The sequence below is a fragment of the Syzygium oleosum genome, unplaced genomic scaffold (genome assembly GCF_021117445.2).
Source record: "Syzygium oleosum isolate NSW1041296 unplaced genomic scaffold, Sole_v2.1 Sole_v2.11, whole genome shotgun sequence".
In the NCBI taxonomy this organism is placed as follows: domain Eukaryota; kingdom Viridiplantae; phylum Streptophyta; class Magnoliopsida; order Myrtales; family Myrtaceae; genus Syzygium; species Syzygium oleosum.
The window spans coordinates 8,500,200-8,523,297 of NW_026607495.1; the positions used below are offsets into that span (position 1 = coordinate 8,500,200).

The following is a 23,098-nucleotide window of genomic DNA, read 5'->3' on the forward strand; positions in this document are numbered from 1 at the left end:
TGCTGAGGAGGAATACAGTAGAATAATGACGAGCAGCACATGGCTTCTCGATTTCCAAATCATATATGGTCATCGTGTGCTCCGAGATTGAGCTGGTTTTGTCTCATAAACTACAAGTACACAACATGCATTACCAACTATGATTGAACACACGGGATCGCCTAAGTCAGAATATTCACAATTCAATTAATGTAGGAAAGAAGATTATTGTGGGCCACAAATTAGTCTAGGATGAATCATGCCTGTAAACGCAAAAAAGTTTGATTTAACGCACGACTCTTATATGTCAGAGAATTATCTAATAGTGAACTTCTAGTGGGTGCTTATGCTGTTTGAGTAAGTAAAAGATAAATTTATGCTAATTATTTTGAAGCGTTAACTCCCAGATTGATCAAGTGATGAATTGGGTATTTACAAGTCGAAAGGTATGAAGGCTTGAATTCGTTTCCTATTTTGTGCAATCATCTCACGTAAAATTAGAGAGATGCATTTGATCTGGTGCATGAATGTTATTCCAAGATAATTTGATCTTAATCCCAAAAAAGGGGAAATAATAGTAGGCATATTAAAATAAAAGATGTTAAATAGTTATTGTTATCATTATTAGGTTTTTTGGAGACCATTGCTGCCCCCAAACACAACAATTGGTGTATGCATGGAAGAAGGACCAATTTCTTTGAAAAAACGGAAAAACAAAAAGCAAGGAGAGATGAAAAAAAAGAGAATTGAAAAAAAAATAGCAAAGAATATAAAAATGATGTATTCTAATGATATTTGCTGCTTTTCACCCTTTGGCACATGTGAGATGTGACTGCTTGACTTGCAAGAGGAGCATTGTGAGCTGGTGGATGCCAGCTTCTTTTCCCTTTTATCAAACACTGAAAAGCTAGCCCAAGTTTTATAAAAAAAATTTAAAAATTATTTCTTCAATCTTTTTTAAATCAAGAACTACCTCTTAAAAAAAAATCAAACCTAAGACCCTGTTGGATCTCAGTGAGAAAGGACCACCTCACCACACTTAGGTCAAGCTTTAATTCCTCTAAATTTTTTTTGTTGAACTTTCTATTATGGGTGGGAAGATGGGATTATCTAAATTATCATAGTGATGATTCTATTCTCTCACATAGAGAAAATGAAATAATAATAATATATTAGAAGACAGAAGGAAGGTCATGTGTATATCCAGCTTGGCCATCACACTTAGCTGTGGCATGGCTGGCTTGCTCACCTTTTTGGTGTTGACTGTTTTTGAGGTGCTAAACCACATAAAACCAAAACATGTTGGGCCATTATCAATGATGTTGCAGCTTCTGTTCCTGCTAGGAGAGAGAGAGAGACCAAAGACATTTCACGTCTTTTTCTTTACATATATGCATTATCACATGAGATACTATTAAGAAATCTGTGAATCATCTCATGCCACACATATTAGATGAGTTAACACAATTTTGTGTTCGGACAGAAAAAAGAACACAATTTTGTGACCATTGCAAATCCTAGTGATAATTCCATGAAATTTCAGATTTACTTAAAGTTGGACAAAGAAAAAACACAAGAGTTGAGTGTGAAGAGAAGTGATGAAAAAGATAGATTAATAAAGAATGAAATATATTTAAAAATAATCTCAGCCAGATGGGAGATTTATGAAACTCTAGATAATTATTTTGATTTCGAATTTAGAAGGTCAGAGTACTTGTCGGTCATTTTGATTATCTCAAATTATAATTTTGTCCATTTATAGTTATGTGGGGTCATAGAGTTTTTAAATATACCATGAGTTTTTCATGAAATTTTTTTTTTGTAAAAGTTTGATGCTAAAGTGGCCATCAAATTTGTTTAATTAATAGTGTAGATGCTTCCATGACTTTTACCTTAGATTATGTTATAAATAATATTTTCAAAATCATACCAGAGATTGAATTAGATTTATAAGAGATAACGGCAGTCGAGTCGGGTTAAAATGCTCAAAACCTAACCGAAAAAAGGTGGCCAAAAATTGGATAAAAATCCGACCCAATAGCCAATTGAATCGGTCGGATCGGTCTCTATAATTCAATTTTCAAAATATCGATTAATATAAAGATTTATATCGACTCAATCTTTCACCTGGCCATGATAAACAAACCAAAAAAAATCTTATGGTAGATCCAGCCAAGACCAAATAGACAGCCCTAGTTGCATGATAAAAGAGAGAAATTGATGTTGACACTCCACCAAAAACAGGTCCACACAAGATTTCTGCTGCCGCCCATGAATGAAAAGGAAAAACGCATTTAATAATGAAAACAAAAGCCACCGTCTTTTCCGGCTTTGACTCTTCATGAAACAAAAATTTCTAGCAAAAAACCTCATGTTTCTGTAAAATTAAAATATTATTTATTTATAAAAATACTCGACAATTATTTCGAATCTAATTTCGCAAAATGAGAGATACATGATGATTTCCATTTGTCCATCAATAATTTTGCAATGCTTATCATTTATTTTAAAATTTAGGGACGAAATTTGACAGATTTTACTTTTAAGTTACTATTGAGTTTGCCTTTTTTTTTTCTTCCTTAAAGGTAGAAAAAGAGATAAATCGATTTATTCTGTCGGCTCCCAGCATCAGTTAGCATATCACGTCAATCCAATTATTCAAACCCAATGTAACTTTATGATCTTTACACGGACCTCCAATGATTGTCGGTCCAATCTCCCACTACTTAATTAATAATTAGACCATAATGAAAACTATGTTTATCTAGCTAAAATAAATAAGCAGGCATAAAGTCTATCATAATTAAAAGTGATCGCGGACAACTTCAAACTATAATCTTCTCCAGGAGTGAGATTATTCAGTAAACTATGCTAAACTTTATTGTGTTTAGAAGAAAATGTACACATTTGACATCTTGGCTTATTGTGCTATTTTTTCGGTCCTCAAACTTGTCGCATATGCAATCCGAGTCTTGAATGTAGTAATTTTTCCTTATCAAATCACTCTAAGATGGCATATCCGATGATGTCAATCAAAAGTATGATATTGGAATTATCAGTAACGGTTACTGTGATGACTAATTTTCGCCCACTAGAAGCTTCGAGAGAAATTATATAAAGATACAATTAAGCAAATCTTTAATAGTTTTTCATCTATGCTAGCTCATGTTGTTTCCATACCAGACTTTTAGCTAGCACAACAGACATGTCAGCTTCAGTCTGTCGAAATTGGAGATAGAGGGACTTAATTGGAAGAATTCTTCATTTTCGAAGACTCGATTGCAAAAGTTACAAGTTTGAGGTCCTTGTTGGAAAAAGGGTGCGGGTCCAAGGACTACATGTGCACCTTTTCCCATGTTAAATATGCACGGATTGATTTCAAACAGGGATGATCTCACCGGTAATCCCTCTACTACTTTTCCCAAGTGCACCTTTGCCATGGTCCCGAGCTCGAGATATGGCAGGTTCATGGCCACAAGCTCAAAGCTCGTGCAGTCATGGCCGTTGAGAGCTCGAGCTCGAGCTGGAGCTTCGCGGCCATGCAACCGCGAGACTCCGAATCGAGTGTCCATTGCCACGACACTCCGTATCTAGCAACTGAAATTAACATTAATCATGTTTCTGAAATCAAGCATCTTACACTGTTAATATTACCAAATAAGAAGACATTGAAACAAAATATGATTATGAATAACGCAGATAAAAAAATGAAGAGGGAAAAGAAAGGAAATAGAAAGAAAACCAAAGTGGTTGGGGAAAAGAGAGAGAGAGAGAGAGAGACTATGAGATGCTGATGCTCACAGCATCTCTGGTTGCAGCCTGCTTAAGGAAGAAGAAGGAGAAGGAGGAGCGGCAGCAGCTCCTTCCTTCACACTTCACACTGTGAAAAAGCTAAGGAAGTGTAGGCCCCACACCCCCCCAAGCCCCCATCTCTCATCACACTCATCATTGTCCTCCAATCTCTCAGCTCACTCACCTTTGCATGTGCATGACCTCCTCTCTCTCTCTCTCTCTCTTCCAGTTCAGAACCTCCATGTATCTGCAGCACCCACGTTCGTCCATGTCCTAATGCTCTTGTCTTCTTGAGAATCCCTCTCTCTCTCTCTCCCTCTCTCATTCTCTGTCTCTTGTGTGTTGTGTGTGTGTGTGGGAATGGACTCGGGAACTCGTCTTGATTATGCTGTGTTTCACCTCACCCCAACTCGGACCAGGTAAAGATTCACTCTGAGCTCTGCAACTTCACTATACCAATCACGAACTGCTCCTAATTTGGGTGATTTCGGATGTGGGTGTGTTCCTGCTGCGATGCTGAAGATGTGATCTGGTGATCTTCTGTGGGGGGACCCAAGAGAAGCTGGCCTCCGGGCTGTTCCAGCCCTTCGTCTCCCACCTCAATTTCGTGAAGGACGAGATTTCGAAAGGTGGGTACTCGATCACCCTTCGCCCGCCCGCCAAAGATCTCTCCTGGTTCACCAAATCCACCTTCGAGAGGTAATGATTCTCGGGCGTCGCATTTTCTTCTTTTCTTGATTTTGCTTTCCCACTGGTCTGTTGCAAGTTTACTTGTAGTTTCGGTTGTTTTTTATGTTCTGCATTTGATTTCTTGTTCTTTTGATAATTGGATGCTGTTACAGAGTAAATAAGTGCATTGAATTTGCCATTTGCTTTATCTTTTGGGAAATAGCTTCTGCATGTTTATATGCAAAAGCATGTTTCTTGTCTCGTGTGAACCGAGAATTTGTCCTTAATTTGTTTTCCGGGCACCAGTTTGGATATCGGAATTCCTACTGTGGCCATTTTTTTTACAAGCTCCTGTAAAAGCTCACTGAGAGTAAAGATTTGTCAAATGCTGTGTCGCTACTACTCGTGACAGGGTCGAAACAGAGGAGTAAAGGGAGTATTTAATACTGATTCGGTTTGTCTTGCTTTTGGCGCAGATTTGTGCGCTTCGTTAGCACACCGGAAATTCTTGAGCGTTTTATTGGCTTGGAGAAGGAGATTATACAAATCGAGAGTTCACTTGAAGCTTATGACCTGGATATTGCACATGTAGCTGGGCAAGGAGATGGTGGTGTGTTCAAGATCTCATGCTTACTTGTTTTCGGCCAATCTTAGTGTTCCACAAGTTTAATTGAGAGGGAAAAAAAAAAGCAATGTGCCGTATGGGATATACTTCCTATATTTTGCTTTCGATGACTCGTGAAAGACCTGCTCATCAACAGTAGCACACTTCTGGTAGTCTCATTCTATCTATTTGATTTTCATATGTAGGAAGCCCTCCAGCTGTGAATTTAAGTATAACGAAGTTGCCCGATTCTTCTAAGGTAGTATGTTGATTTAACTATATTGGATTCAACCATGTTTATGCTTGCAAGAATTTCATTCAAATGCTATGAACTCTTTGGTGTCTACTCCAGCTACAGAGTGAAACTGCTGAAGTAAATGATCTCCCACAAGAGGAAAACTCGAGGTATTTCTTAATTTTTTCTAATAGTATCTGCTCTTTGTGGTGCTTTTGCGAATAACTTATCACTGATTCATTCAGTCTTTCTGATGGCAAGGCTTCGTCTTCAACACGTTCTGGAATCTCGGAAAGCGATGCTCCTCAAATCACAAGCGATGGCATATGCTCGTGGACGAGCTGCTGGATTTGATATGGACGATATGGATGAACTTATTTCTTTCGCGGATGCGTTTGGAGCATCACGTTTAAGGTATGAACAAGGTTGAAGATGAAGAGATTGTGCAGAATGTTTGAGCTGTGAAACAGAACACACAATCTCATCTAACCGTTTATATAGCAATGTCTTAATAGTTGCAACTTCTCTTTATTTCTTGATGATAGATTCACTCATATTTTCCAGCAAAGTTCAAATCTCTTTCTGGCTGCAATAATCTGAACATGATAAATTAATTACTGCAGAGAAGCATGCCTTGAATTCAAGAAATTATGCGAGAAAAAGCAAGCAGATGTTCCTTGGATGGAAGAACTATCCGCAATGGAGGCATACGTATCATCAAACCTGTCATTTCCTGCGACTTCCGGGATTATGCTTGCCAATGAAATGAGTGCTCCGAGTCAAGGTATCACTTTGCACTATCCAAGCGGAGATGGCTCCAACGACACTGTTGCGGCAAATGGGTTTTCTGGTGAATCAAATGTTGAAAACGGGAAAGGTACTTACTCGTTCTGGGCTTGCTTTTTTCCATTGCACAATCTTTTCCTTCTTTTCAATCCTCATTAGCGTAAGTAAGGATATTTTTTTCGCGTGATAGTGCAATAGAACTTTATTGGTACTCCTTAGGTACATTTTGTCAATCCTCATCAGAATATCAACCGCTAAAGTTTGTAGAATATTTTTAGGACCATAAATAGATGCTAGAGATGGTAATCTTGATTTGAACCAAACCTTATTGTTACTCCATCTCTATCCTGATTTTGTATGTTTTCTGATTTTCAAGGTATATTGCTAACGCTGAAGTCTTTTGCAGATAAGGGTGTTACGTGATTCTTTTCTTATACGGTTTATCTTTACATAATATGCTCAGTGGAAGATATAACCTAATTAAACATTTCATGCCTAGTGATTGGGTATCTTATGCTACGACTCGCCATTCGAGTAGACCTATTACTTAAGCAGTCACACTATCTTTTTGGTCTAGTAAGGATGGTGATGGGGTTAAAGAGCATTTCAGGGTAGCGAAACATGAATTCAAAGCTGGAAGCAGACGATGCCAATATAGAGAATTTCTATCACGGTCCAATTAAAATGTGTTGCACAGAATAAGTTTCAACTCATCCTGTTTGTCATGATGGATATTGGTCAGTATACTGCACTTCATCAAGAGAGGCATTTTGAGTTTCAAGTATGAGAAGCAAATTTTCTGTCTTATCTTTTAGACTTCCAATGTAAGATTTCTCGGTTCTCTTATTATGATTGCTGATACGAAACTCCATACCCTCTATAATGCTTGTACTCCTCTTTATGTTTGTCAGAACTCTCTTAACCATACTAGTATGTTCTGTGTATTACAAGGTGAACCATCTTGTGCAGATGATAATGTTCCTCAAACTCCATCTGCCAAAGCTCAAATGCATATTCCATGGCCGCATCAAATTCCTCCATACATGTACCAGCAAATGCCTCCATATCCCGGATATCCTTTCCCCGTTATGCAGTCTGTTCTTCCTAACAATCCAAATGGCAACAACCAATGGCCTTTCAATTCAGAAGCATCGTATCCCGATATGAAACAAGAGAAGAAAAATGGGTCCAAGTCATCCTCAGAGAGGAAGAAGAAAACTTCACATAAAGAAGAAGCTGAATATTCAGAAGAAGAAATCCACTCCGGCGACTCGTACAGTGGGGACGACTCCGGAGAATCTAATTCAACTTCACAACGGGAGAGAAGGCATTCCTCTGCAGGGAGTACCAATCATAGAAAACACAAGAAGAAATCCTCTCGGACGGTTGTCATTCGTAATATTAACTACATTTCATCAAAGAGAAAAGGAGGAGACCCGGATGGGGACTCTGCTGAATATTCTTCTATCGAGGACGAGTTGATTGATGAAGATACTTTGAAACAGAGCGTAGAGGATGTTGTTGAATCCCTGAAGAAGAATCGTAAGACCAAGCGGCATACTCACAGGAAAAAGGACAGTGATGACCAGATTCTTGGGAATAGTACAGTGGATGCTGAGGATAAGGATCGTGAGGACAACCAATCTTCTCTGGGGCACAAGACAAATGACAACTGGGGTGCTTTTCAGACTCTTCTTATGACATCCACGGACGAAACTGACCAACCATCGCACACTCTGGATCAGCAATCGATGCTCAGAAGCTTCGAGGATGAATCTTCTCATATGGTCAAACGAACTATAAAACTGGGAACAGAGAAAGTTGGAATGAAACTGAAAGCTTCAGAGGATTCGTTGTTTGCGACTGAGGATAGGCGAGGGATGGATGATAGTGTGATCAACTCTGTGGATTTTGGCAGCGTGGAGAATCTCCGTCCAGGTTTGAAGAGGGCCGATTGTGGTGACGAGGTATTGTTAATCTCAGGTAGAACTGATGAATATGGAAAGATGATGAATCACACACCCGCTGGTGATGCAGAGACGTCTTTAACCAGACCAAGGAAGGGAGAAGATTCCTTTATCGCTAACATGGGGACATTGGAAAGTGGAGATGCAACTCTCAAAGAAATGATATTTGATGGCGACTATGTTTTATATAAGGAGAATCAATCCCTCGGGCGTGGGAGAGGTAAAGAAGATGTCGTTGACGATTCTATCATGATACAATCTCGGCCATCAGTCAATGAGCCATACAATGAGTTCCACTTGACGAGAGACATCAGCATGGTTGCCGAGTTTAATTCCGCTGTCCAACGTGAAAATGGCACATTGGATACTTCAGAAGATAGGCGTGACTTATCAAAATCCTACGAGCCCGATGATCTTTTCATGATGCTCGATAGGGACTCTGAGGTGGAGCCTGGCAAGCAGTCTTGGTCTCTGGACTCTGCAGTTGATATTACGCTTGCAGAAGCTGAAAGGTTCTCTAAAAAAGAAGCATGCGATAGTGCTAATGACAAGAGTGCTTTGGATGGTGACGCCAACTCCAGGAACAAAGAAGTCAAAGCAAAGAAAGAACCAGCAAAGGATGCAAAATCCAAAGTTGTACAGAGAACCATTGGAAGGAGCAGACCTGACCTAACCAGTAAAACCAGGAAGCCGAGTTCTATTAATCGATCAACTCTTCAAAAGAGCAAATCGGAAAAGGTACCTGTGAGTTTTGGGCACGGTTATCAAATTCTTGACTCCTTTTTCTTTCTGCCATATTTCGACTACAGTCAACAGATCTAAACCTTAAGCTGTGAAAGATCGAGACAAAGCTTGATCATTGATATTTATTTCAGCAGAATTGCTAACTAGTTGTGCTTGTAAACAGGAGGAAGAGATTCGGAAGAAGATGGAAGAAATGATGATTCAGCGCCAAAAAAGAATCGCCGAAAGAACTGCCGCAAGTGGATTAACTTCCACAGGTTCCAAGAAGTCGCCTGCAGATAGCAAAACCGCGAAAACTCCCACCAAGGTCGACAAGAACAAGTCTCCATCCACAGGCAGGGAGATAAATAAAGTAAATTCTCAGAACCGAGCTGTGCGCGTTTAGCCATTCATGGTTGCCTTGCCAAAAAGAGGATAAAAAGTCTGATCAGGACACAAAATCATTCGGTATTTAGCTAAGCTTGTTGTGATTCATTTGTTACTTACAAATAAGCATGCTCTATAATCTACACTAATAATCATGGTTTTCATACTATTGGTAACTGTTGTCACATTGAGTTTAATAATAGGCATGGGAACTTTACTTGGTGCTGTAATATATAGAAGTATATTTCATGTATATTTTTTTGGGTGTGTGTACACATTTTGCTTGCTTCTAAGTTTCATCAGCAATATGAATAACCAATTCAGTTTGCTGAAAGCATTATTTATATCCTCATATACCCATTTGGATCCTTCAACTTAACTCTAATATGGGTAATAAAGTAACGTGCGTTTTTGGTGAATCGAAACTCGAAAATAATGAAAAAAAAAATATCAGCATGGCAGCATCAACTTTAAGCAGTAAAAAGCTGTGAACAGATCTATCATTCATCGTCAAATAATGACCTGAATTTCGACCCAAAAAGAAAGAAAGAAACTCTACATCTTCAGTTTTATGGTAGAAGATGTACATAAATCCTTTTCTTTTCATGGAAATAATTGGAAAGCGTAAAGAAAACGTTTGCCTCCAACATGGAAGGATAATCTGTATTCCTTGTTTGCTGAGTGACAGAAACACTTCTATCCTTTATAGGGCATCGCCTAAAGAAGAAATAGATTCATCAAGATTTCAATAAGTATCTTCTTTTCCTGTTTTATGCGTTGACTTGTCACTATCTCACATAGATGCTGTTACTAAAATTGACTATGCACAGATTCTCATGGAGGTTTCTTGATGTCGGCCCATAAGGATTTTCCATATATTCATATAGGTAATTCACAATAAAGCGAAAAGTCTAGACAGATAAGTATCCAACATACCACAAAACAAAAAGGCAAATAACCCTAAATCGGTCTTTGCGCGACTTGTCAAACACGAGTGGTTGTGATTGTGTTGGTAAAAGAGCACCTACATAACCAACGTTACATCTGCAGCTGCAAATTATGCTAGACATTTATGTCCAAGGTATGACAAAATGGTGGGTTAAAAGTGCTTTTCCATGTTCAACTCTTCTGATGTAGTTCGATCAAAATCGAGGACAAAACAGATAGATAGTACAGACAAGTACTGTCTTTTTCTTTTCAATCAGCAATAAGGTTCTGACTGCACCATCAGTTTCATGCTTGAATTGAAAATATTGACATCTCTAGGGATTAATTATGTTCCAGTGTTCCTTACCAAAAAAAAAAATTATGTTCCAGTGTTGATGTTTTGTCTAGAAGAGTGTTTCTGTCGCACAATATAAAAACAGATCGAGACCGGCCATAATTTCAATCCAGGTGCTAGCGACAAAACCGGAAACTTTCTAGGTTAATAAGGTAGTTCACTGATGAAGATGACTCAGTATATCAGGAGGACATTGTGGTGACAAAGTAATCTTGTCGCTGCAGGAATAAGATAATCTAATGTAGCCGAAGATCAACAAATCAAATCCTTCGAATTCTATGGATCAACTGCACAGACAGGTGAATTCTTTTTGATGATGAAGCATAATTCAAAGAACTGTTCTGAGAGACATCTTTCTACCAACATATTGCTTTCACATTACTTTCGCAAAAGCGCCTTGCCTTGGCCTTTTATTATTGTCAGCCAATCTTTCGGAAGCAGCCCGAGAGACATTAGATTTTCACTGCACTTGCGAAATTTTCTCAGCAAGATCACTCTATTCTTTTCTGGTGACAGAGAAAATGAGTGATCTCAAAAGTAAAAACCCCAAAGCCAGGGAGAGACTGCGACACCTTGAAATGAAGAGAGCCGCAATCGATCAGGTCTTTTGCTATTTCATTGGGACAGTGATAAAAGAGTTGTCCTGTGAAACTAGGATATCAGAAGATTCATGCTAACCTAGCACTTGTTTCGACAGGGAGTGGCCTACTTTTGTACTGCTTTGAAATCTCTAGGGGAGTTCTGGAAGATGAACCATGAATGGATGGGCAAGATCAATTGTGAAGAACTTCATGGCAAGGAGACCATCAATTGGGAAAAGCTTGGTACACTGCAATTATTTACTAACCTCAATTTTGCGCAGGCATTAAATTCTCGCTGTGATTATTCAATTTCTCTGACTCCACTTGATGATTCGGATTTTAACTGCAGTTGACGTGGTGTTGGCAACTCTTTATGACCTGATAAAAGTAGCGGCAGAAAGTTCCGAGGAGATGGTTCAACATGAGCAGAAGAAAGATCACAGTCAACAAAACATCACACCTGGCAAAGTCCCCGCGGAGTCTCCATCCAACCGGACCTCCTGGTTTAGGCCAACAACTTTCAATTTGATATGGAAGACGACCAGAAGTCCTTCTACTGATGTTACATTCATCCCGTGTCTTCTGCGGCCTCGCAGTGGTAGCACTGCGTGGAAACAGAGGCCCATCCAGGTGAGAGGAATCGATACAAGCAATTCGGAAGCACGGCTTGCAGCTGCAGTACAAAGAAGTGCAAATGTAGCGGCTGCGACCACGGCACCACCACCACCACCAGTGCCACCACCAGGCACTCCACCACCACCTCTTCCTACACCCTCGAAAGGATTGCGTACATCGCCACCACCTCTGCCACCGTTCAAAGGAGCTGCTCCACCGCCTCCTCCTCCACGAACTGCGACCACATCGTTATACACCAGGAAAGCAACCACTAGGTTGAGAAGATCAGCTCAAATTGCCAGCCTTTATCGGTTCTTGAAAGCGAAGATGGACGGGTCAAATCTAGAGGGTAAATCTGACAGTGGAAGAAAACATCATGCTCGGGGTTCTTCAGGTGGAAACCAAGGGATGGCTGATGCATTAGCAGAGATGACAAAGAGGTACATAGATGTAACACATAATCAATATAGATGTATGAACTGAATTGCAGAATGTACTTTACCATTTTATCCTCCCCGTCTCTCTCAGATCGGCGTACTTTCAAAAGATTGAGACAGACGTGCAAACGCATGGAAAAACGATCATAGACTTGAAAGCAAAGATAAATTCCTTTCACACCAAGAACATGGTTGAGCTCCTCAAGTTCCACAACTTGGTTGAATCGCATCTCGATAGTTTAACAGATGAAACACAGGTCGACAGATAGGGTCAGATTGTTACATATGGTTTCCAATACGTAACACTGTGGTCATGAGCTTAACTCTTCTGCGCAGGTTTTAGCAAGGTTCGAAGGCTTTCCCGAGAAGAAGCTCGAAGCTTTAAGAGCAGCAGCAGCCCTGTACTTGAAGCTTGAGGCGATTGCCGTTCACTTGCAGAACTGGGAGATTGTGCCTCCGCTTGGCAAGCTTTTTGACCATATTGAGAACTACTTCAGCAAGGTAACTTAAATTTGCAATGTAATCCTTCATTTCTTACCTCACGAAAACTTTCTCTGCTGTGTTTTGTCCAAATGCCTCTATCTACATATTAGACTAACTTAAAGGAACTAAAAATGTATATAGATGAAACGAGAGGTTGACATGCTCGAACAAATAAAGGACGAAGAGGCCAAGAAGTTTCATAGATACAATGTTGAATTCGACTTCAATATCCTTGTAAGAATCAAGGAATCGATGGTCGATGTTTCTTCGAGATGCATGGAGTTGGTACTTAAGGTGCTCCACATTCTGTTATTGAACAAGAGTCAGCTTGTCAATTTGGAAAGCGTTCAAGAAACAAAAAATTGCCCTCAAACTTGACCCGTTGGATATCTGATGCAGGAAAGAAGAGAAGCAAAGGCAAAAGAGAAAGAGGACACCGCAACGAGACTGGCAAGGCGAAGAGATGGTAACAGCAAGATGCTTTGGAGGGCTTTTCAATTGGCTTTCCGGGTGTACTCGTTCGCCGGTGGCCATGACGACCGTGCGGACAAACTCAGCAAAGAATTAGCTCATGAAATCGAGACCGATTCTTAGCGTCATCAAATCCCGCATTTCTCTAAGTCGTGGCTTCGACCATGCATTATGTTGCAGCATCTCCTACTAATTCTGTTGATGAGCACTTGACGGTGGACAGATAGGACACAAGTACAGCTGAGTAGCAATGCAATGCAGAAAGTATCTTATTCCATCAGATACACAACGTGCCGCCAATCAGAGTTGAGACATTTTGATAGACTATCGTTTTCCCCTTTAACACACACTGATTTGATTAAGAAGCAAATGGTTCTTGACATCATCTGTAGCGTAACTGTTCCAACACTGTCTCAATGCAACGAGTCTTGTAAATACACTTGATTTTGCAGTTGAGCTTAATCCTGAATGATCTGGGAAAACATGACACCCACCGCCTCGGTTGACAGGATCTTATCAAATCCAGATTGCATCTGAGCATGGACAACACCGTAATCGTTATCTCTATTCGGTCTCTATGGTAAGTGATGAGGCGATGATTCCTTATTGTTTCTATACAAAATGACAAGCTGAGCTTGAGCAGCATAAACTCCATAACTTCAGTCGCTTCCTCCCTTTTTGGGAAATAACTTCGGAAGTTAACAGCTCTAACAAAAACTTCTCCATTTTTATTCTGGGCAGTTACAATGGGGAAGCGTCAATTGAAGAGAAGGAGAACTTGCACCAGTGAACAATAATGTTTGGCATCTTGGCAGCTTCGTTCTTAACTTATCTCTTCTTTACTCCGATCACGTGTGATTCTGGTCCAGAGCCGATTTTAGGACAAATTTGGATTGCAGTTTAGCCAAGTGACACATTTTTCACTGGCATTTTCGGCCTTCCCTAAACTTGTGATAGCGAAAAGAGAAGAGCGAGGGACTGAGGAAACGTAGTCGAACGGAAAGAACGAGAGATCATTCATTGATCGACTCTCGGGGCATGTCCATAATCAACATAAAACCCGAGCACCATAATTCTTTTTAGGGTTTTAGGACGAGAAAACTAAATAGACCGTAGGGTTTCTCTGTGTAGTATCGATCAACCTTACTGCAAAAATATGTGAAGTGAAAGCTTTTGTAAAGTTATACATAGCCTCAAACTTTCCCGGCTTGGTTCTAAAGGAATAGCATGATCGAGTGTTACGGTTGATGCGAAAAAATATCTGCACATACCCGCGAGAGGTATAAAATCTATGATTGTATGTTGCGAATTAAGAGAGGTGCTACTGTGTTATGCCAAAGGTGGCTGTTATCCTATAGATGAATTCAAGCTAATATATCAAGAATAAGTTGCTCGATTGGCACTGAATATCTTAACAACTATAACATCGGAGAGCAACTTCATAATCTTACGATGAACAACGCAACCCCGTAGTTATAAACTTATAACTCAATTTGCAAAATGCAAAGTGGGAGAGGTCAATGATTCGAATCGTGGCACTCAAAGAGGTCGGAACAAGCGACTCGTATGAGGACCGCTATGCCCTGGTTTTCCTCGAAAGTATAATAAAAGGATGGTGTGGGCGCATGTGCATAATGCAGTTCATCAGTTCTTGATCTCCAAGGCCAGATTACTTGTGACCCATTGACTTTTCTTTCCTTGGAAATTTCCAGGCAAATTGAGTAAGCATTGTACATTAAGCAACCCAGGCTACGATGTCCTCCAACCAATCTAGAAAAGTTGACTTTTCTATGAGAAATAGAGAGGAGTTGCTCGCGGCTTGAAGCGTTTAATGAGTACTTTTCCTCCCATATGACAGAGTTACTTCTAAGACCAGAAGGCTGACCAGGACTATGAAGACCAAAGCGCTTTTATTCATCAGGATCTCTCGAGCTTTAAACATGGCTACCTCAAGCTGCTCCGGCGAAGCATCGTTCATCTACAGCTGCATAACATGCAGGTCACATATATATCAGGTATGACAGTATCCGGTCGAAAAGATGTCACTTTTTTGTATTTTCATCTCCGATTATCCTTGGTGAAAATTGAGGACGGAACATGAAATATGTTGTCGAATGTATTTTCCAAAGCACCCCATCAGTCATCATGCTTGATAGTGCCAAAATCTGTTTAAAATTCAATATGCTCTGATAGCAACTTACTTTGTGCCGAGCATACAAGTTAATTAAAGAAGACAGCTACTGCATCAAGAGTATATCAAACAATATAGACGAAGTAGTTGCAGGAAATACGAATCTGATTTGGATATGAATTTGACAGAAAAAGTCGATGGATTCAACATGTGGATCGAGTTTATGGACAGGCAACTTCATTTGGATGATGGAGCTCCGGCCGAAGACGAATTGACTTGAGAGACAGTATTGGGGCAACTCCTCATTGCTTTACTTCCATAGAAGTAACTGGCTGCCCTTAAAGGTTCTGTCGCACTTGAGAAATTTATGTTCAATAGTCTACCTCATAGCTGATGATAAAGGCAATGGATGATCTCCACGGGAATAAGACAAGGAGGAGAGTGAAGCTCATAGAAATGAAGAGAGCGGCAATCGATCAGGTCTTTTGCTATTTCATCAGCTTCAAATCACCATCCAGAACAGGGATATCACTTATCAGAAGATTAATGCAAATGGTCGATTCATGTTTCGACAGGGAGTGGCCTCCTTCTGCAATGCTTTAAAATCTCTAGGAGAGCTTTGGAAGATGAATCATGAATGGATGGAGAACATCAAGTCTGATGAATTTGGCGGCATGGAGAGCGTCAATTTGGAAAAACTAGGTATGCTGCAAGTCCCAATGAAATTCACTTTGCATGGCAAGACATTCTTGCCGTGATTTTTCAATTATCGATTCCAGTTGATGATTGAGTTTGTTTGAGAATTCAGTTCCTTAATTGTCTTCACTTTTCCCTTTTTTCTCCTGCAGTCAATAAAGTGGTGGAAACTCTTCATGACCTCATAAAAGTAGCAGCAGAAAATTGTGAGCCGATGTATCAAGATGACCATAAGAAAGATCACGGCCAACAAAGCACCGCATCTTATGATGTCCTCGGGGAGTCTCAGGCAAACCAAAATCCCTGCTTTAATCCCATTCCAACTACTTCCATTTCGGAACTGAAGAAGACCAGAAGGCCTCCGACTGATGTCTCATTCATCGCTTGTCTTTTTAGGAGTCTCAGACGTGATGCTGTGAAAAAACCGGAACCCATTCAGGAAAGATTAGCAGAAGCAAGCAAATCTGGTGCAACACCAGCAGCTTTGGCACAAAATTCTTACTTCAATGCAAAAGCACCACCCCCACCCCCACCTCCACCTCCACCTCCACCTCCATCGTCTCCCAATTTAATACCAAATCTTGCAGCTCAGCCGGCTCCACAACCATCACCTTCCAAGATCTCAGGAATGGTGTTGCCAAAAAAACCACCACCACCTCCTCCTCCTCCTCCTCCTCCTCAGGCAGCACCACCTCCACAACCACCAAAATCCAAGATCTCTGGAACTGTGTTGACAAAGAAACCACCGCCACCGCCACCTCCACCTCCTCAGCGGCCAACAACTCCCCTAGAACCAACATCATCCAAGATCTCTGGAGCTGCGTTGACAGATAAATCACCACCGCCGCCACCTCCACCTCCTCACCGGCCAATGACTCCCCTAGAACCAACACCATCCAAGATCTCCGGAGCTGCGTTGACAAAAAACTCACCACCACCGCCACCTCCTCTTCCGGCTGCAAAAGAAGCTGCACCATCTCCACGTAAACCTGAACCTCCTGTACCGGAAAATGTAGCAGCTCAAGGAACAGTGGATTCAGAACCAGCAGCTCACTTAATTGCAGTTGTGACAGAAAAAGCACCACCTCCTGCCGCACCACCTTTACCACCACCTAAATTACCACCAGTTGAAGTGGCTGCAGGAGAACTGCCCCCATTGCCAACAGCACCAAAGATACCAAGAACTGCACGAATAGTAGCATCGCCACCACTACCACCTGCGCCGCCTCCACTTCCTGCACCCTCCAAAGGGTCAATTCCATCACCTTCACCTCCACCACCGAGCATTAAAGGAGCTCCTCCGCCGCCACCTCCTTCTCTGAGTGCAACCAAATCCTTGTACCCCAAAAAAGCAACAACAAGGTTGAGGAGATCAACCCAAATTGCAACCCTTTATCGGTTCTTGAAAGGAAAAATAGAAGGGTCGAACTCAGAGATTAATCTGAACAGTGGAAGAAATCGTCAAGTTTGGGCCTCTGCAGGTGGAAAACAAGGAATGGCTGAGTCAATAGCAGAGATGAAAAAGAGGTAGGCTTCCAGTACCTCAACAGACAGTGATCTATCTAAATGATATAAGTTAAACATATAAAGTAAATGGAATTCTCTACTTAACCATTGTATGGTTCTTGTCTCCCAGATCAGCATACTTCCAAAAAATAGAGAAAGACATGCAAACGCATGGAAAGACAATCACGGATTTGAAAGCCAAAATAAATTCTTTTCAAACCAAGGACATGATTGAGCTCATCAAGTTCCACAACTTCATTGAATCTCATCTTGAAAATTTGACAGATGAAACACAGGTGAACATAGGCTTACACAGTTTTTAGCCCCTATAATGCATTTTATTGAGTCCATTATATCAGGATCATAATATAATTTTCTAACGTGCAGATTTTAGCAAGGTTTGAAGACTTCCCCACAAAGAAGCTGGAAGCTTTAAGAGCGGCGGCAGCTCTACGCTTAAAGTTAGAGGCAATTGTAGCTGACTTGCAGAACTGGAAGATTGCACCTCCTCTTGGAAAGCTCCTCGACCAGATTGAGAACTACTTCAACAAGGTAATTTCAAATTGGTTCTGTAGTTTCTTATTAAACAAAACCTTCTTATCAGTTATATTCTAGATACCTCTATATCTTGAAGTAACATAAAGGAACTAAATTACAGATGAAACGAGAAATTGACACGCTCGAACGAATAAAGGACGAAGAGTCCAAGATGTTTCGGAGAAATAATATCGAATTCGACTTCGGTATCCTCATAAGAATCAAGGAATTGACGGTTGACATATCTTCAAGATGCATGGAATTAGCACTTAAGGTACTCAAAATTATTTGAACAGTCAGCTATCTTTGCAATTTACAGATTACTCGGGGAAGAGAACATGAGCCCTCAACTGCGTCCCTTCTTTTTTGGATCTGATACAGGAAAGCAGAGAAGCAAAAGAAATCGAGAACAAAGCGACCGTAACAAAATCACAGACGCAAAGAACCGATTACACTAAAATGCTTTGGAGGGCTTTTCAGTTCACATTCCGAGTGTACTCGTTTGCCGGTGGCCACGACGACCGTGCGGACAGACTGAGCAAAGAATTAGCTCATGAGATTGAGACCAGTTCATAGCACCACCAATCATTCGTGTAGAGTTTGAATATTGATCTCGAGCACCATACTACATGTAAGCATCTCCAGCTAATTCTGCTTATATGGTATATAGTGGGAGAAGCAATTCCATAGACTCTTGTAAATACACTTCATTTTGCAGTTAGCACATCACACGTGATTGCAGTCACCAGAATATCAAAAGCTCATACTTTGATCTTAGAGTTATCTCGTATGCTACTCAAAAAGAACCGCAGCTATATTTCATCAAATCAAAATCTAACGTAAGCAAAGATAACATGGGAAAATAATCTTTCTTCACTCTCTGGTATAGTAGCTGAACAGGCGATACTGAGTTCATTGCTATTGCTATCATCGTACAGCTTTCAATCCAGCTAACAGAATGATCCATCGAATAGCACAATCCGGTTCATGTTCGAGGAATCGCATAACATCAGGTCAGTTTGCAGATCCGAAAATGGAGAGGCTTCTCTTTTACCTCGTTCAGTTCGTCTCGTAATTCCTCTATGCGAATCTGGCAATCCACGACGAACCTGTTCGTTGCTTCTTTGAAATCCTTCATTTCGCCGGTCCGAGCTCGGTAGAATCCCTCCTTCTCCTTCTCCGCCTCCTCGAGCTCCTCCACCTCGCACCTCAACGCCCTAAAAAACACCAAGCACAAACCGACCTCATACGAAGAGAAAGCCACGACAACACGCGACGAATCTCAAGACGACGAGCCACGCTTTCACCTCAATCGCTGCACGTTGTCGTTATACTCGGCATCGAGAGCGGCGATCTCGGATTCGAGAGCCGAGATCCTCAAGCTCTGCGAGGCCAGGCTCCGCTCCAGCCTCAAGCACCTCTCCTCCCTCGACCTCATCCCCGCGCGCTTCGACTCCAGGACCTGCGATCTGGCGGCTTGCAGCTCTCTCTCCGCCTGCAAAATTCCCCGCATCTCTCACATCCGCTACCGATTTCCGCCTCGCGAAAGAAAGAAAGGAAGGAAGAAAGAAGAAGAAGAAGAAGAAGCTCGGGAGATCGCGATCGCCGGGAGGAGACCTGGAGGAGCGCGAGGCGCTGGTTCCTGGTCCGGTCCAGCTGCTCCAGCCGCTCGCCGAACGCGGCGGAGAGCGACATTTGTCCCCCCCCTCCCCCTTACCCCACCGGATCGGGAAGCTTACCTCCGGCGGCGATCCGGCCGGCGAGAGGCTCTTCCCGGCGGCGGTTCCGTCGGATCGGAATCGCGGATTCGCAGCATCCTAGCGATTCCCCGGCGCTCGAATCGAAGCGGAAGGGAGCAGATTCTTAGGGTTTTCGATTCGCGCTCGAGTGGTTTGCTTTACTGTTTGAGAGAGAGAGAGAGAGAGAGAGAGTGTGGCGGGAAGATTTTTCCGGAATAGTGACGTTGTCCTGCTTATAAAAAAGAGTTAATACAATAAGAAACTTCAAACTGATATATTTGTAATAAATTTATTTTAAATTAATTTTTTTGATCATCAAAAATTTTAAACTGATACACTTGCGATAATTTTATCACAAACTAATTTTTTAACCACAAAAAACCTCAAACCGGTATATTTGCGATAAATTTACCCTCTGTTAATTTCAGTTAAATCGGATTAATGCAAAAAAAAAAAAAAATCACAAACTGGTACACATGTGATAAATGAAGGGTAAAACCCAAAACTGGTATATCCGTCAACTACCGGGTGTCATTTAACAAAGTAATTTAACAGTAAAATTTAACGGAAACTAACGCGGGGTAAAATTGTCACAGGTGTACCAGTTTGGGATTTTTGTTGATGAAAAAATTAGTTTGGGGTAAAATTATCACAGGTGTACCGGTTTGGAGTTTTTCGTGACATTAACCCTTTATAAAATAAAAAAAAACATTTACGAAAAGCCACAAAAAAAAACCTAGATATTATATCACCGATTTGCCCTAAACTTTTTCGTTTTTATATCAATAGCCCCGGATTATAACCGCTGTGATGCATTAACCCTGAACTTTTTCCCTTGACATCAAAAACTCCATATCGGTCCCGTGGCGAGACACATTTACCCCTCCCGACAAGTAAGGGTGATCGGTTCTCGGTCGGTCCGATTCCAAAGTAAAGCAGGAACCGAGATGAGAAGCCGGTTTCCAATTTTGGGAACCGCGGATCGAAGGTTGGTTCTAGGACCGAAGCCGGACCGGACCGCCGGGTCCGATTCCGTCGGTCACTTAGAGTTTAGTTTTTTTTTTTTTTTTTGTTAAACATTTAAGGTTTGGTTCACATTTTATTAATTTTTGTCAATGAATTTATGTCAATGAAATTCACTTAGGGTTTAATTCACATTTTACTATTTTTTTTTGGTAAAGAAATTTTACTAATTTTTATCAATGAATTTATGATAATAAAGTTTACTTAGAGTTTAGTTCACATTTTATTAATTTTTTTAAAGAAAAAATAACAAAAATATATATTAAATAGTCGGTCCGATCCGACTCGGTCCCCCTTGGAGCAAGGGAACGGAACCAGGACCCGCTCGGAAACGGTTTCGCTTTTAGGAAGCTAGGAAGCCGGATCGATAGTCCCGAAAATCGGACCAAACCCGTCGGTCCGGTCCCGATTTGGCGGTCCAAGTTGCTCACCCCTCGACAAGGGTTTGCCAGATGAGCCGGAACGACTTCGTTTTTGTCTCAATTACACCAACACTAATTGCCTTCATTGACAAGACCTTAATAGATGGTAGATGTATCACACAATTATAAGTTCGAGGCTCTTGGTATCGCCGAAAACAAAAACACAAAAAAATTAGGGCAAATATCTCGCAATAGGTATAGTTTGGAGTTTTTGGTGAATTTTTCCCTTACTAAAAAGACAGTAATTTACGATATTCATCATCATATCGTCGACATATAATATAAACTCCCTCCTAAGCACGTCACGCATCCAAAATATAATGTGTATGGTACTTCTAGTGAACCTAACAATAAATTAAGGGAAAATGACACACTTTGGTATTATTTGGTCATTGGCTCAATATAGTTTCATGGCTCAATGTGCATGTGACATTACCAAAAGTACTTCCAGTGAACCTAACAATAAATCAATCCATAAATCGGGATGAAATCGCTATCCTCCGACCAAAGTGCTTACATAGTGACGCGACGTTTCATGTCGATACTTCATCGGAGTGTCGATCACGTTCCTATCAGGATGCATCAGTTGCAAAATACTTGAGGAATCGAACTCGAAGTTATGGCCTCATCAGCAATATCCAAAAGTTCAGTGGCCCCATTGCAAATTTAATTGAAGATTCATTGGTTCCTCTTGGTGAAGGATTTGGTTCTTGCAATTTAACCACAAAGTCGAGTATTGAAGGTTTTTGCCAGACCCTCGAAAAGGTCGGCTCGATTTTAATAAAATTATAGCGACCCTTTATTCATCCGGGTGACTTAGGGCACAATTCCCCAAAAAAAGGAAGAAGTTAATATCACGAAAAACCCAAAAATCGTACATATGTGACAAATTTACTCTCCGCTAATTTCCATTAAATTGAATTAATATCACGAAAAATCACAAACCGGTGTACCTATGACAAACGAAAGGGTAAAATCCCAAGTTGGTAATACCCGTTAACTGTCACGTATTATCCAACTCACTAATTTGACGGAAACTGACGGAGGATACATTTGTCACAGATGTACCCGTTTGGAGTTTTCTACGATATTAATCCAAAAAAAAAAAAAAACAAAGGACTCGATGTTCATTCCCCCAAAGTCGAATGCAGATTAGTAAGTGAATATTTGTACGCGGCAAGTCTCGTTCGGAACAAATGACCTCCAGTTCCTAGACAAAAAATTCCCCCGAACACACCCCCTTCCCAAAAAAAAAAAAAAAAAAACCGACCGCACCAATCTCGGAAGTTTAGCGCTCGAAATCTTTTCCATTTACGCGTCGATCGCGACCTAAATAGTAGCTTTAAAAAAAAGCATTCCCCGTTTGGAAGCGTAAAAGCTTTATTCGCTTCCGAACCCCACCAAACGTCAAGCTTGTTTCTAAATAATTGTCCGGAGAACAAAACGGAGCGTGCATGTGGGGGACCCGAATATGATGGACCAAACGTTTGTAGGTGATGTGGGTGCACTTAATACTATAGTTGCATATAGATATCCCCCATGTGGTCCTTCATTAATGTCTCCAAAATAATGATGTGCATGTTTCCTACTAGGCATATATGCAGCATCTTACAACTTGGTTGTACCTCTTTTTTTTTTTTTTCTTTTTTGGGGAATCGAGCTGTTCGAGCCCGGTCGAACGGACCCGACGTGTCCGTTCGAGCCGGCGAGAAATTCGACATGGGAAGCTCGATCGGCGATGTTTGCGTCGAAAGGCTCTCGCCGCCGGAGACTCGGTTGCGGTCTTCGATTTCGGGGGGTTTTTTGCCCCCCGCGCCTTTAGATAACAGTCGACGGCGGCAAAAAGTCGTGCAAATCAGATCTCGGGGTTTTCGGCTTTGACAAACATGTTAGCTCTACTCGGTCGAATTTGGAGTTAAAAGGAAATTTTCAATTAGAAATGTTATGCAAAATTCGAGATTTTGATTACATGAGTTAGCGATATTAGGATATTTACTTGATTCTGCATATTTTTCAGGATTAAGCATATATCT

General features: G+C 41.0%; 4 protein-coding genes and 1 long non-coding RNA gene across 5 annotated transcripts; 3 read left to right on the forward strand and 2 right to left on the reverse strand.

Annotated features, from left to right (window-relative positions):
- Positions 1-3,511: 3,511 nt before the first annotated feature.
- Positions 3,512-9,415, forward strand: LOC115686679 (COP1-interacting protein 7). The gene is made up of 9 exons (XM_056315827.1): positions 3,512-4,190; positions 4,294-4,470; positions 4,917-5,050; positions 5,251-5,303; positions 5,397-5,449; positions 5,541-5,693; positions 5,903-6,156; positions 7,035-8,770; positions 8,940-9,415. The coding sequence occupies exons 1-9, from the start codon at positions 4,132-4,134 to the stop codon at positions 9,159-9,161; spliced, it is 2,841 nt and encodes a 946-aa protein (XP_056171802.1). The 5' UTR covers positions 3,512-4,131; the 3' UTR covers positions 9,162-9,415.
- Positions 9,416-10,468: 1,053 nt separating this feature from the next.
- Positions 10,469-13,501, forward strand: LOC115686694 (uncharacterized protein At4g04980-like). The gene is made up of 6 exons (XM_056316096.1): positions 10,469-11,248; positions 11,355-12,060; positions 12,149-12,314; positions 12,394-12,558; positions 12,682-12,834; positions 12,940-13,501. Exons 1-6 carry the CDS (start codon positions 11,173-11,175, stop codon positions 13,132-13,134), a joined length of 1,461 nt encoding a protein of 486 aa, XP_056172071.1. The 5' UTR covers positions 10,469-11,172; the 3' UTR covers positions 13,135-13,501.
- A 1,179-nt stretch (positions 13,502-14,680) lies between these two features.
- LOC130139338 (uncharacterized) lies at positions 14,681-15,658 on the reverse strand. Its single transcript, XR_008817584.1, has 2 exons — positions 15,526-15,658; positions 14,681-14,995 (listed from the first exon to the last, which is right to left on the reverse strand). It is a non-coding gene; the product is annotated as an uncharacterized LOC130139338 (long non-coding RNA).
- LOC115686680 (formin-like protein 3) lies at positions 15,482-18,658 on the forward strand. Its single transcript, XM_030612053.2, has 7 exons — positions 15,482-15,622; positions 15,718-15,844; positions 15,991-17,365; positions 17,475-17,640; positions 17,732-17,896; positions 18,003-18,155; positions 18,263-18,658. The coding sequence occupies exons 1-7, from the start codon at positions 15,536-15,538 to the stop codon at positions 18,455-18,457; spliced, it is 2,268 nt and encodes a 755-aa protein (XP_030467913.2). The 5' UTR covers positions 15,482-15,535; the 3' UTR covers positions 18,458-18,658.
- Positions 18,659-18,742: 84 nt separating this feature from the next.
- On the reverse strand, positions 18,743-19,784 carry LOC115686684 (uncharacterized). The gene is given in 4 exon segments (XM_030612058.2): positions 18,743-18,922; positions 18,924-19,098; positions 19,189-19,376; positions 19,499-19,784. Coding segments are annotated over 4 exon segments (468 nt in total). The 5' UTR covers positions 19,577-19,784; the 3' UTR covers positions 18,743-18,895.
- Positions 19,785-23,098: the final 3,314 nt, after the last annotated feature.